A 15844-nucleotide genomic window follows, 5' to 3' on the forward strand; every position below is an offset into this window, starting at 1 on the left:
GATGGGGAGCAGTCTGGAACTCCCTGAGGGCTCAGGGTGTTTGGACTCGATCGGAGTCTCTACTTCCCATCAATATCCTAGAGTTGAGAGCAATATTCAATGCACTTCAGGCTTGCCCTCAGTTGGCTGCGGCCAAGTTCATCAGATTCCAGCCGGACAACATTACGACTGTAGCTTACATCAATCATTGGGGTGGAACAAAGAGTTCCTTAGCGATGACAGAAGTTGCCAAGATAATTCAGTGGGCGGAGGCTCACTCTTGTTATCTGTCGGCGATCCATATCCCAGGTGTGGAAAACTGGGAGGCGGATTTTTTGAGCAGACAGACATTTCATCCGGGAGAATGGGAACTTCATCCGGAGGTATTTGCCAACCTGAATCACAGATGGGGCAGGCCGGAGTTGGATCTTATGGCGTCTCATCAGAATGCCAAGCTTCCGAGATACGGGTCCAGGTATCTCCAGGCCGAGCTGATAGATGCCCTGGCAGTGCCTTGGTCATTCAGTCTAGCTTATGTGTTCCCTCCATTTGCTCTCCTTTCCCGGGTGATTGCTCGAGTCAAACAGGAGAGGGCTTCGGTGATCCTCATCGCTCCTGCGTGGCCTCGTAGGACTTGGTATGCCGATCTGGTGGACATGTCATCTCAGCCACCGTGGAAGCTTCCATTGAGGAAGGACCTTCTCATTAAGGGACCCTTCCACCATCCGAATCTAGTTTCTCTGCAGCTAACTGCTTGGTGATTGAACGCTTAATTTTATCCAAGCGAGGGTTTTCTGATTCGTTCATAGATACCTTGATTCAGACGCGTAAGCCTGTTACTAGAAAAATTTACCATAAGATATGGCGTAAATATCTTTATTGGTGCGATTCCAAGGGCTACTCATGGAGTAGGGTTAGGATTCCCAGGATTTTGTCTTTTCTCCAAGAAGGATTGGAGAATGGGTTGTCGGCAAGTTCCTTAAAGGGACAGATTTCTGCCTTGTCTATTTTATTACACAAGCGTCTGGCCGATGTTCCAGATGTTCAATCTTTTTGTCAGGCTCTGACTAGAATAAGGCCTGTGTTTATACCAGTTGCTCCTCGGAGTTTGAATTTAGTTCTTCAAGGGGTTCCGTTTGAACCTATGCATTCCATAGATATTAAGTTATTATCTTGGAAAGTTTTATTTTTGGTTGCTATTTCCTCTGCTCGCAGAGTTTCTGAGCTTTCAGCGTTGCAATGTGATTCTCCTTATCTTATTTTTCATTCTGATAAGGTGGTGTTACGTACCAAACCTGGGTTTCTTCCTAAGGTTGTTTCAAATAAAAATATTAATCAGGAAATTGTTGTTCCTTGTGTCCTTATCCTTCTAAGAAGGAGCGTCTCTTACATAATTTGGACATGGTCCGTGCCTTGAAGTTCTACTTACAGGCGACTAAGGATTTTCGTCAATCGTCTTCCTTGTTTGTTTATTTTTCGGGGAAATGTAGGGGTCAGAAAGCTACGGCTTCCTCTTTTTCTTTTTGGCTGAAGAGTATCATCCGCTTTGCATATGAGACTGCTGGACAGCAGCCTCCTGAACGAATTACAACCCATTCCACTAGGACTGTGGCTTCCTCATGGGCATTCAAAAATGATGCTTCTGTTGAACAGATTTGCAAAGCTGCAACCTGGTCGTATCTTCACACTTTTTCCAAATTTTCCAAATTTGATACTTTTGATTTGTCTGAGGCTGTTTTGGGGAGAAAAGTTCTTCAAGCAGTGTTGCCTTCAGTTTAGGTTCCCTGTCTTGTCCCTCCCTTTCATTCGTGTACTATAGCTTTGGTATTGTATCCCACAAGTAAGGATGAAATCCGTGGACTCATCGTATCTTGTAAAAGAAAAGGAAATTTATTCTTACCTGATAAATTTGTTTCTTTTACGATACGATGAGTCCACGGCCCACCCTGTTTTTCTAAGACAAGTCTTTATTTTTGTTTAACTTCAGTCACCTCTGCACCTTGGCTTTTCTTTTCTCTTCCTAACTTCGGTCGAATGACTGGAGTGGGAGGGAAGGGAGGAGCTATATATACAGCTCTGCTGTGGTGCTCTTTGCCTCCTCCTGCTGACCAGGAGGCGATATCCCACAAGTAAGGATGTTTCTTTTACGATACGATGAGTTCACAGATTTCAAATTTATCAGGTAAGAATAAATTTCCTTTTTTTTTGACTATCTCTTCTGCTACAAGAGTTTCTGATTTATCAGCTCTCGTGTGTCTCATCTGATTTTCATCTAGATAAGTTGTTTTTTTTTCCTAAGGTTGTGAATTTGAACAACATTAGTAGAGAAATTGTTGTTCATTCTTTGTGTCCTAATCCTATAGAATTATTTGAGAGTTCTTTACATCCTTTGGATGTGGTTAAGAGCTTTATAATTCTATATCGAGGTTACTATGATTTCAGAAGGCTTCTAGTATATTTGTTGTTTTTCTGGTTCCAGAGAAGCTTATAAAGCCTCTGCCATTTCTTTGGCATCCTCGTTAAAGCTTTTGTTTCTCAAGGCTTATTTGGAGGCAGGGCAGGCTCCACCTCAGAGATTTACAGTATATTCTACTAAATAGGACTGTAGGACTGTATATCCCATATGTCACTAGCTCATGGACTCTTGCCAATATGAAAGAAATGAATTTATCAGGTATATTCTTACATTAAATTTTTTTGGGGGGGTTTGTAATGCTCCGTTTGCCTTCGCTGCATCCCGATGAAAGAGAGAGAAAAATGAATACATGTCAAAACATACTGTATCCTAAGTTGAAAAATTGCTTTGTATGAAAGGATCAAATGGACTTATAAATCTAAGAGACTTTTGTAATCTTTAAAGATTTTGTTGTGTTTGATATGTTATTCGTATAAATAAAGGATTTTAAAAAAAAAAAATGATATATATATATATATATATATATATATATATATATATATATATATATATATATAGAGAGAGAGAGAGAGAGAGAGAGAGAGATTGAAGAAAGTGCACTCCACAGGACTTACTTGTTGATCCACTTTATTGTGAACGTTTTCGAGCCTGTCAGGCTCGAAAACGTTCACAATAAAGTGGATCAACAAGTAAGTCCTGTGGAGTGCACTTTCTTCAACCTGTCTATACATACTGTTTGTGCACCCAAGGCATCTGACTGACAAGCTTGGAGTGCACTTTGTCTACAAATATATATATATATATATATATATATATATATATATATATATATATTTTCACTTAGATACATGCAGTGTTCTGCACAGAAAAGCTTGCCAGCCGGGTGGCATTATGAGTTAGCCAGGAGGGGGAAATGTAATTCTTTACAAAATTTATAACATTTTATGTTATTTATAAATGTTACTTGTGCTATTCAAAGCACACATTAATTGCATAATTTAACATAAATTGATTTAATGATAATATAAGCAACAAAAATGTAAAACATTTAATATTAGATCATTTTAGCTTAATAATTTTTTTAGGTTCTGGTGAGAACACTTATATATCATGCTTTGCATCTCTCCACAGGTGAACCAACTGCCATTGTTTAAACCCTATTTGCGGTCTGTACAGAACCACAATAATAAGTCTGTGAATGAAGCCCTCAACAATCTGCTGACTGAGGAGGAGGATTATCAGGTAAGTTAGTTAATAATTTATTTTATTACTTTCTTGCGTATTGCAGATCATTTATTTTTACTCTGTTTTATAGTTTCTTCAAATCGCTGAATATCATTAAAGGGACACTGTACACAAATTTTTTCTTTTGTGATTCAGATAGAGCATGCAATTTTAAGCAACTTTCTAATGTACTCCTATTATAAAATTTTCTTCATTCTCTTGGTATGTTTATTTGAAAAGCAAGAATTTAAGTTTAGATGCCGGCCCATTTTTGGTGAACAACCTGGGTTGTCCTTGCTGATTGGACAGCACCAATAAACAAATGCTGTCCATGGTTCTGAACCACAAATTTGCTGGCTCCTTAGCTTAGATGCCTTCTTTTTCAAATAAAGATATCAAGAGAACGAAGAAAAATTGATAACAGAAGTAAATTAGAAAGTTGCTTAAAACTACATGCTCTATCCGAATCATGAAAGAAAAAATTTGGGTTCAGTGTCCCTTTAATTCTAATTTCAAATTTGTATTTCTTTTATTATTTCTACTGAGGTTTTAAATCATAGTTACAGGCAATTTTCATTACAATAATAACATTCACAGCGACAAATGAAGAACAAAGTACAAGAATCCCTGTAAAAAGTTGATTGATTAGGCCACTCTTGGACCTTTCATTACTCATATGCTTCTAGTTATAGGAGAGAGAGAAAAGTTACAGGTGAAAGGGCCACAAGACACTCTTGTAAATAGAAATAATACCCAAGTAACGAGGCACATGTAAACTATAACATCTTAATCATAAGGATAAACAGCTAGAAACCATATGTACTAAATACCTACACCTGAACAGTAATACAAATAGTAAGGACTAGTACGTGAGAATGTCAAGGTATAAGATGGACCACCACATAGGAAGCTTTGGAGGATGACCTTAGTTATGAAGCATACAGGAGGAGCAATAATTAATATACTTTCAAGTAGGTTCCTCTTTAAAATATAGAATATTTAACATCATACTATAGAGGTCTGGTACAGACTAGAATTTTTGTTTTATAACAATATGGTAGCGGTTAATAAAAAAAGATAATCCTTCGCTCTGGAGCTGTGACCGCAGCCGTCCCACAGTTTTCTCCCAAACTGATGCAGAAATGTGTATGTATGGTTGGAGGCGCTGGTCTACAACAAAAGCAGGGGTTAACTTGGTAGAATCTTGCACAAAACCACCAAAGGTTGGTGTATCCTCAGCTTTCTGTATAGAAAGGCTCACAATCGCGTAGTATATCCACACGTGAAGAATGAATAATATATACTGGCAAGACAAGAGATCTTGTGTCCAGTTTCTTTATTAAAATAGAAGTACAACTTAAAATACATATAAAAGTTGTTTTATTGTGCTCAACGCATTTCAACTGTTAATACCGTCTTTTTCAAGAGCTTTTAAAATCAAGAAAATATGCACTTTATTAGCATACTTTCTTGATTTTAAAAGCTCTTGAAAAAGACGGAAAAAGACACTGTGAACCTTTCTATACAGAAAGCTTAGGATACTGGTTACAGACTAGCAATTAAGTATTACAGGCTGTTGTAGAGCTGCTATTCGACCTCCAAAAATCATATTCTACCACTAATAAAACAAGGCTTACCCCTGATATCAACAAACAGAATATACATTGCAAATAGTGGATTTCCTTGCCCAATATGTCTCTAAAATAGCTGCTGAAGTCATAGAGCACTAACACCATTTCCTTCTTAATACAGGGAGAGTCCACAGCTGCGTTCATTACTTGTGGGGAATACTTAACCTGGCCACCAGGAGGAGGCAAAGACACCCCAGCCAAAGGCTTAAATACCTCTCCCACTTCCCTCATCCCCCAGTCATTCTTTGCCTTTCGTCACAGGAGGTTTGCAGAGAAGTGTCAGAAGATAGTTCCTTAGTAAGGGTATCTACCCTTAGAGATGGGACTGGAGTTTTAAGTAGTCTTGTCAGCCTCTCAGTGAGAGATTTGATGAAAGTTAGTCTGGAGATGCAGGGAGAGTCTTTCTGCGAAACCATCCAGACTCATTAACAGCTCCTAAGCAATCCGCGTTGACGAGTTTCGCTGCCTGCTTTTCTTCACTCAAGTCCATGTCAGTAGCAATGCTACAGTCTGTCAAACTTGAAGGACTGTGTTTTCTGTTCCTCTGCATAGATTCCGGTAAGATCGTTTAATTTTTTTATACATATGTTAACGATTGAAGACAGGGTCACAGTGGGACTCCTTTTATCTTTATGGAATCAAGGGTTGATGTCTCCTTAGGGGGATTATTCAACAGTGGGGTTTGTAATCCTATTTGTTATGTGATTCCGGCTGCTTTATGTGTAGGAGACGTTTGGGCTCATAGGCTGATACGGAACATACAGGTTATTTTTTTTTTGTTATTCATTTTTGAGAGCTGCGCAGTTTTATTAAGCTGGCGCACTTTTCCTTAGGGACGGTCCTGCATGACGCACCGTGTGACCGGGTGTGGTCACGTTTTTTCCATTTCCTATTCCTGACCGAGTGTCTGTGGAGAGAAGCAAATTTCTGTCTGGGTCATAGGTGATGAGTGCCCAGTCCATTGGGGGTATAAGGTGCCAGTTGTTGTTTCTATTCTGTGTATATTGTGAGGAGGTCCGGGTAGTCCAGCCCTCTCAATTATGTTCCGTATGCCGCAACAGGGTGTTCTCATCGGTGCTCTGACAAAATGTAGAAGGACATTTGGCAGAAGGACATTTGGCAGTCGGACATTTGGCCGACGGACATTTGGCTGACAGACAGAAAGCTAAAGAATGTTCCGATTTCGGCCGAGGACAGATACGTTCCAGAGTGCTCTGTTCTAATCAGAGCCTCGGGCGCCGCAACTGCCTCTGGGAACCTTACCATGGGTCCCAGGCCGCACGTTTTGTAATTCTCTGTCTGGGAAATTATCTATCTATCTATCAAATCTATCTATCTATCGTATCTATCAAATGTATGTATTGCATCTATTGATCTATCTATCTAATCTATGTATCAATCTATCTATCAAATCTATCTATCTCGTGCCGGACTGTTATCTGACAGCCACTTGTGTTTCGGCCAAATGTCCGTCAGCCAAATGTCCGTCAGCCAAGTGTACTTCGGCCAAGTGTCCGTCGGCTAAAAGTCCGGCCACGGTTCTCATCAACCAATGTTGAGATGTTAGAGACCTCTGAGCCGTCCGCCTCTGAGGATTCCTCATCCCTTGAGGTGTGTTCCCTAGTTTCTTCTGTTCCTACACATGCAGTTTCCGTGGGTACAGCTGCTCCTTCGCCTGAAGGGGTTTTTTTTTCCTCCAGAGGTTACTGCGCAGTTCCGCATGGCCATCTCTGCGGCCTTAGCTATTTTGCCTCTTCCTGCTACGTGCAAGTGAAGGATTAATCCATGCACTCCTGCCCAGGGACCGTTGTGTAAATTGACGATTGTATCCGATCAGTCATCTGGGGATGCAGTTCCCTCTGAGGCTTCAGCGGTTGGACCACCAGGGTCGGAGTCTGCTAATTTGATTCCTCCGACTGAAGAGGATTTAGCATTTACATTTAGGATGGCACGCCTGTGCTTGCTTCCGAGAGAAGTTTTGGCGATGTTATAGGCTCCTATTACTGATCCGTCAGTCAAATCTCAGTCCTCTAAATCAGATAGCGATCTTTATTAGACGAGTGGAGAAGGATGGAGATCTTATCCCTTCGCGTTTATATTTTATTGTTTTGTATTTTATTATCCGAGTTCCGAAATCTATAGGGGGGGTTTGTGTTGTATGACAGGCAGGTCCTGTTTTTGCACATTCCTTCTTGGCTATCACTTTTGTGTGCTTGACTTTCTTTCATGTAATTGGCAAGAGTCCATGAGCTAGTGATGTATGGGATATACAATCCCACCAGGAGGGACAAAGTTTCCCAAACCTCAAAATGCCTATAAATACATCCCTCACCACACCCACAATTCAGTTTTACAAATTTTGCCTCCTATGGAGGTGGTGAAGTAAGTTTGTGCTAAGATTTCTACGTTGACATGCGCTTCTCAGCATTTTGAAGCCTGATTCCTCTCAGAGAACAGCGAATGTCAGAGGGACATGGAGAGTATCACCTATTGAATGCAATGATTTTCCTAACGGGGGTCTTTTTCATCGGTTCTCTGTTATCGGTCGTAGAGATTCATCTCCTACCCCCCTTTTCAGATCGACGATATACTCTCATATACCATTAACTCTACTGATAACTGTTTCAGTACTGGTTTGGCTGTTGCTATATGTGGATGGGTGTCTTTGGGTAAGTATGTTTCTTTCATGTAATTAGCAAGAGTCCATGAGCTAGTGACGTATGGGATATACATTCCTACCAGGAGGGGCAAAGTTTCCCAAACCTTAAAATGCCTATAAATACACCCCTCACCACACCCACAAATCAGTTTTACAAACTTTGCCTCCTATGGAGGTGGTGAAGTAAGTTTGTGCTAGATTCTACGTTGATATGCGCTCCGCAGCAGGTTGGAGCCCGGTTTTCCTCTCAGCGTGCAGTGAATGTCAGAGGGATGTGAGGAGAGTATTGCCTATTTGAATGCAATGATCTCCTACGGGGTCTATTTCATAGGTTCTCTGTTATCGGTCGTAGAGATTCATCTCTTACCTCCCTTTTCAGATCGACGATATACTCTTGTATATATATATATATATACCATTACCTCTGCTGATTTTCGTTTCAGTACTGGTTTGGCTTTCTACAACATGTAGATGAGTGTCCTGGGGTAAGTAAGTAAGCTTATTTTCTGTGACACTCTAAGCTATGGTTAGGCACTTTTTTATAAAGTTCTAAATATATGTATTCAAACATTTATTTGCCTTGACTCAGGATGTTCAACATTCCTTATTTTCAGACAGTCGGTTTCATATTTGGGATAATGCATTTGAATTAGGGATGCACCGAAATGAAAATTCTGGACCGAAACCGAAACCGAAAATTCAGGATGCCCTTGGCCGAAAACCGAAACCGAAAATGACCTTTTTCCCAAATGATTTTAAAATAGGTTTTTTTTCTATAATTGTATTAATAATATTAGACTTTTTAATGAATTTAATTACTCTAAAATTAAAAACTACAAGCCATTAAAATAAATAACCACACTTTTATTGAAAGTAACTCACCAAAATTAGACAGAAAATAAACTTAATAAACCAATATAAATAAAAATCTGTTAAATCTGTTTCCAATTAGGACTGAATGAAGAATAATTGTTGATATTAAAATAGTGCTCCAGAAATGGGTTGGCTTCTAAGCTTACATTCCAACTTTTTAAAATAAAGATACCAAGAGAACTAAGAAAAAATTAATAGAAGTAAATTAGAAAGTTGTTTAAAAACACATGCTCTAGCTAAATTATGAAAGAAAAATTTTGGGTTACCTATCCCTTTAAACAAATCTCTGTATAAGACTCTTCTAAGTTTGCTATTGATATTTGTTTGTTGGAAGTTCATCTTTTACTGACAGTTCTCTGTATAAGGCTCTTCAGTTGCTAGCACCTCTCTGTATAAAGCTCTCCTGTTACTAAACATCTCTCTTTATAAGGCTCTTGTTACTAGCACCTTTCTGTATAAACCTCTTCTGTTACCAACATCTCTCTGTATAAGGCTCTTGTTACTAACAGCTCTCTGTATAAACCTCTTCTGTTACTGACATCTCTCTGTATAAGACTTCTGTTACTGACATCTCTCTGTATAAGGCACATCTGTTACTGACAGCACTTTGTATAAGGCTCTTCTGATACTGGCTGCTCTCTGTTTAAAGCTCTCCTGTTAGTAACAAAAGAGCCTTATACAGAGAGATGTTAGTAACAGCTCTCTATATAAACCTCTGCTGTTACTGACATCTCTCTGTATAAGGCACATCTGTTACTGACAGCACTTTGTATAAGGCTCTTCTGATACTGGCTGCTCTCTGTTTAAAGCACTTATGTTACTGTCTTCTCTCTGTATAAAACACTTGTGTAAATTACAACTCTCTGTATAATCCTCTTCTGTGAATGACAGCTCTCTGTATAATGCACTGGTGCTTATTACAGCTCTCTCTATTAATAGGGTACCTTAGTGCTTTATACAGAGAGATGTGATTCACAGAAGTGACTTATACAGAGAGCAGCCAATAAGTACCTTATATAGAGAGAATCCAGTAACAGAAGTTCATTATACAGGGAGCAGACAGTAACAGAAGACCCTCATACAACAAAGTGGTGTCAGTAACAGATGTGCCTTATACAAAGAGCTTTTAGTAATGTAAGATCATTATACAGAGAGATGTTATTAGTAATAGAAGTGCATTATTCAGAGAGCTGTCAGTCACGAGTGCCCTATATAAAAGAGAGAGCTGTAATAAGCAGCAGTGCATTATACAGAGAGCTGTCATTCATAGAAGAGGCTTATACAGAGCTGTAATTTACAGAAGTGTTTTATAGAGAGAAGACAGTAACATAAGTGCTTTATACAGAGAGTTGTCATTCACATATGTGAATGAGAGCTCCCTGTTTAAGGCACTTATGTAAATGACAGTTCTAATAGTTTAACATTTGCTAAATACTTGTGCTCTATAACAAAACATAAAAAATAGTGGATCCTTAAAAGCAGCATTAGTAATATCTTTTAACTTCAGTTCCCATATCAGCTGACTAAAATTAAATCAGGAAGGTGTTCCACGTATGTTATTATCCTGCCTGTGAGACTTAATTGAAGACTACAGAGTATTGCTGTTTTTGCTGCCTAAGGGTTAACTGCTGCTGCTAAAAAGGGATTGGATTTAAAAGTTGCCAATCACTCCTAAATAGTTACAGTGAGAGAAAAAAACGAGTGGAGAATAAATGTAAAGATGGTACAAGTGCTTCGCTAAAAGTACTAAACACTACCAGTATCTACACATAAACACAGACAGGGAATAAATATGCTCTGTCTGCGCTCAAGCACAAATGAATAAATAGCAGGGACTATCTATCATACCATCTCCAGAGCAGTTTTCTTCTCTCCTCCTGCAGCCATGCTGTCTCAAAATAGTCTCAAAAGCTAACGCTAGTCTGCAAGTTACAAACACGCACCACAAGACATCAGGGGATCTGTAGTTTCATTGATAATTTCTACAGTCACATGAGTATGTTTGTGTATCGATCTCGCACTTATATTAAGCCAGCCTTGCTAATATGACTCATTCACATGACCTGCAATGTACATCGAAAAATGTTTTGCAGATCAGGGTCCGCTCATATGTATTAAATAACATCTCCTGCCATATTAGTAAGGAGGAAGAGGGTTAACCTGCTGTTAGTGTGGAGGAAGAGTTGCTCCGTTTCAGCAGTTCAGCTCCCTTAAAGGCAACGGAGGTTTGATTTACAGCTTTGTAGTGCCTGGAAATAGAGGGGGGGTTGCTCCGTTTTAGGCTGCTGTAAATCAAACCTTCCTTGTCTCTAACAGAGCTGAACCTGAACCGGAGCAACTCTTCCTCCTCACTAAGGTCAGCACTCAGCAGCACTAAATCAACAAAATACCGGAGCCTTTCAGGAAGTGCACGCACTGCAGATTCTTCAGATACCGCTCTAGATAGGAAGGGAGGGAGGAGGCTGTGCTGTTCATGCGTGAGTGGCATTGTGGGAAATGTAGTTTACTAACCTAATGGCCTAGAAAGCCTCTAGCTGCACCGGTCTAAATTTAGGTGTGGATGGATGCGGTTAGCGGCGGCCAGCAAGTGTAAGTGTGGCACAAATGTAACATGCAATTTTCGGCCAGCTTGTCTCTCTTTCGGCTGAAATAGGATAGGCCCATTTTCGGCCGAAAATTTCGGTTGCCGAAATTTCGGTGCATCCCTAATTTGAATCAATCATTTTTTCTTACCTTAAAAAAATTGACTTTTTCCCTGTGGGCTGTTAGGCTCGCAGGGGCTGAAAATGCTTCATTTTATTGCGTCATTCTTGGCGCGGACTTTTTTGGCGCAAAATTTTTTTTCTGTTTCCGGCGTCATACGTGTCGCCGAAAGTTGCGTCATTTTTTGACTTTTTTTGCGTCAAAAGTGTCGGCGTTCCGGATGTGGCATCATTTTTGACGCCAAAAGCATTTAGGCGCCAAATAATGTGGGCGTCTTATTTGGCGCTAAAAAATATGGGCGTCATTTTTGTCTCCACATTATTTAAGTCTCATTATTTATTGCTTCTGGTTGCTAGAAGCTTGTTCACTGGCATTTTTTTTCCCATTCCAGAAACTGTCATTTAAGGAATTTGATCAATTTTGCTTTATATGTTGTTTTTTCTATTACATATTGCAAGATGTTCCACGTTGCAACTGAGTCAGAAGATACTTCAGGAAAATCGCTGCCCGGTGCTGGAGCTACCAAGCTAAGTGTATCTGCTATAAATTTTTGGTATCTGTTTCTCCAGCTGTTGTTTGTATTGCATGTCATGACAAACTTATTAATGCAGATAAAATTTCCTTTAGTACTGTTACATTACCTGTTGCTGTTCCGTCAACATCTAATTCTCAGAGTGTTCCTGATAACATAAGAGATTTTATTTTTAAATCCATTAAGAAGGCTATGTCTGTTATTTCTCCTTCTAGTATACATAAAAGTCTTTTAAAACTTCTCTTTTTTCAGATGAATTTTTAAATGAACATCATCATTCTGATAATGGTTCTTCTGGTTCAGAGGTTTCTGTCTCAGAGGTTGATGCTGATAAATCTTCGTATTTGTTCAAGATGGAATTTATTCGTTCTTTACTTAAAGAAGTATTAATTGCATTAGAAATAGAGGATTCTGGTCCTCTTGATACTAAATCTAAACATTTAAATAAGGTTTTTAAATCTCCTGTAGTTATTCCAGAAGTGTTTTCTCTCCCTGATGCTATTTCTGAAGTAATTTCCAGGGAATGGAATAATTTGGGTAATTCATTTACTCCTTCTAAAACGTTTTAAGCAATTATATCCTGTGCCATCTGACAGATTAGATTTTTTGGGACAAAATCCCTAAGGTTAATGGGCTGTCTCTACTCCTGCTATATTTTTAGCGGATGTTGCTGCAGCTTCAACTTTTTGGTTAGAAGCTTTAGCGCAACAAGTAACAGATCATAATTTTATAGCATTATTATTATTCTATAACATGCTAATAATTTTATTTGTGATACCATCTTTTGATATCATTAGAGTTGATGTCAGGTATATGTCTCTAGCTATTTTAGCTAGAAGAGCTTTATGGCTTAAAACTTGGAATGCTGATATGTCTTCTAAGTCTACTTTGCTATCCCTTTCTTTCCAGGGTAATAAATTATTCGGTTCTCAGTTGGATTCTATTATCTCAACTGTTACTGGAGGGAAGGGAACTTTTTTACCAAAGGATAAAAAATCTAAGGTAAATTTAGGTCTATTAATCGTTTTCGTTCCTTTCCTCACAACAAGGAACAAAAGCCTGATCCTTCATCCTCAGGAGCGGTATCAGTTTGGAAACCATTTCCAGTTTGGAATATATCCAAGCCTTATAGAAACCCAAAGCCAGCTCCTAAGTACCCATGAAGGTGCGGCCCTCATTCCAGCTCAGCTGGTATGGGGCAGATTACGTTTTCTTCAAAGAAATTTGGATCAATTCCGTTCACAATCTCTGGTTTCAGAACATTGTTTCAGAAAGGTACAGAATTGGCTTCAAGTTAAGGCCTCCTGCAAAGAGATTTTTTTCTTTCCCGTGTCCCAGTAAACCCAGCAAAGGCTCAGCATTTCTGAAATGTGTTTCAGATCTAGAGTTGGCTGGAGTAATTATGCCAGTTCCAATTCTGGAACAGGGGCTGGGGTTTAATTCTATCTCTTCATTGTACCAAAGAAGGTCAATTCCTTCAGACCAGTTCCGGATCTATCAATATTGAATCGTTATGTAAAGATACCAACATTCAAGATGGTAACTGTAGGACTATCCTGCCTTTTGTTTAGCAAGGGCATTATATGTCTACAATAGATTTACAGGATGCATATCTGCATATTCCGATTCATCCAGATCACTTTTAGTTTCTGAGATTCTCTTTTTAGACAAGCATTACCAGTTTTGTGGCTCTACCGTTTGGCCTAGCATCTGCTCCAAGAATTTTTTCAAAGGTTCTCGGTGCCCTTCTGTCTGTAATCAGAGAACAGGGTTTTGGTATTTCCTTATTTTGGACGATATCTTGGTACTTGCTCAGTCTTCACATTTTCGCAGAATCTCATATGAATCGACTTGTGTTGTTTCTTCAAGATCATGGTTGGAGGATCAATTTACCAAAAAGTTCATTGATTCCTCAGACAAGGGTAACCTTTTTAGGTTTCCAGATAGATTCAGTGTCTATGACTCTGTCTTTGTCAAACAAGAGAAGTCTAACATTGATATCAGCTTGTCAAAACCTTCAGTCACAATCATTCCCTTTGGTAGCCTTATGCATGGAAATTTTAGGTCTTATGACTGGCGCATCGGATGCGATCTCCTTTGCTCGTTTTCACATGCGACCTCTTCAGCTCTGTATGCTGAACCAATGGTGCAGGGATTACACAAAGATATCTCAATTAATATCTTTAAACCGATTATACGACACTCTCTGACGTGGTGAACAGATCACCATCGTTTAGTTCAGGGGGCTTCTTTGTTCTTCCGACCTGGACTATAATCTCAACAGATGCAAGTCTTACAGGTTGGGGAGCTGTGTGGGGGTCTCTGACGGCACAAGGGGTTTGGGAATCTCAGGAGGTGAGATTACTGATCAATATTTTGGAACTCTGTGCAATTTTCAGAGCTCTTCAGTCTTGGCCTCTTCTGAAGAGAGAGTTGTTCATTTGTTTTCAGATAGACAATGTCACAACTGTGGCATACATCAATCATCAAGGAGGGACTCACAGTCCTCTGGCTATGAAAGAAGTATCTCGAATTTTGGTTTGGGCGGAATCCAGCTCCTGTCTAATCTCTGCGGTTCATATCCCAGGTATAGACAATTGGGAAGCGGATTATCTCAATCGCCAAACGTTGCATCCGGGCGAATGGTCTCTTCACCCAGAGGTATTTCTTCAGATTGTTCAAATGTGGGAACTCCCAGAAATAGATCTGATGGCTTCTCATCTAAACTAGAAGCTTCCCTGGTATCTGTCCAGATCCCGGGATCCTCAGGCGGAGGCAGTGGATGCATTATCACTTCCTTGGAAGTATCATCCTGCCTATATCTTTCCGCCTCTAGTTCTTCTTCCAAGAGTATTCTCCAAGATTCTAAAGGAATGCTCGTTTGTCCTGCTGGTAGCTCCAGCATGGCCTCACAGGTTTTGGTATGCGGATCTTGTCCGGATGGCCTCTTGCCAGCTGTGGACTCTTCCGTTAAGACCAGACTTTCTGTCGCAAGGTCCTTTCTTCCATCAGGATCTCAAATCCTTAAATTTTAAGGTATGGAGTTTGAACGCTTGATTCTTGGTCAAAGAGGTTTCTCTGACTCTGTGATTAATACTATGTGACAGGCTCGTAAATCTGTATCTAGAGAGATATATTATAGAGTCTGGAAGACTTATATTTCTTAGTGTCTTTCTCATCATTTTTCTTGGCATTCTTTTTGAATACCGAGAATTTTACAGTTTCTTCAGGATGGTTTAGATAAAGGTTTGTCCGCAAGTTCCTTGAAAGGACAAATCTCTGCTCTTTCTGTTCTTTTTCACAGAAAGATTGCTAATCTTCCTGATATTCATTGTTTTGTACAAGCTTTGGTTCGTATAAAACCTGTCATTAAGTCAATTTCTCCTCCTTGGAGTTTGAATTTGGTTCTGGGGGCTCTTCAAGCTCCTCCTTTTGAACCCATGTATTCTTTGGTCATTAAATTACTTTCTTGGAAAGTTTTTTTTCTTTTGGCCATCTCTTCTGCCAGAAGAGTCTCTGAATTATCTGCTCTTTCTTGTGAGTCTCCTTTTCTGATTTTTCATCAGGATAAGGCGGTGCTGCAAACTTCTTTTGAATTTTTTACCTAAGGTTGTGAATTCTAACAACATTAGTAGAGAAATTGTGGTTCCTTCATTATGTCCTAATCCTATGAATTCTAAGGAGAAATCATTGCATTCTTTGGATGCTGTTAGAGCTTTGTATTATTATGTTGAAGCTACTAAGTCTTTCCGAAAGACTTCTAGTCTATTTGTCATCTTTTCCGGTTCTAGAAAAGGCCAGAAAGCTTCTGCCATTTCTTTGGCATC

General features: G+C 39.4%; 1 protein-coding gene across 1 annotated transcript in view; it reads left to right on the forward strand.

The window, feature by feature from the left end:
- The window catches only part of CLTCL1 (clathrin heavy chain like 1), a 314203-nt gene that overhangs the window by 286385 nt on the left and 11974 nt on the right, over positions 1-15844 (forward strand). Inside the window, exon 28 of the mRNA XM_053701960.1 lies at positions 3527-3637. Within this exon, the coding sequence (XP_053557935.1) occupies positions 3527-3637 (111 nt within the window). The remainder of the gene's footprint in view (positions 1-3526; positions 3638-15844) is intronic.

The sequence above is a fragment of the Bombina bombina genome, chromosome 2 (genome assembly GCF_027579735.1).
Source record: "Bombina bombina isolate aBomBom1 chromosome 2, aBomBom1.pri, whole genome shotgun sequence".
In the NCBI taxonomy this organism is placed as follows: domain Eukaryota; kingdom Metazoa; phylum Chordata; class Amphibia; order Anura; family Bombinatoridae; genus Bombina; species Bombina bombina.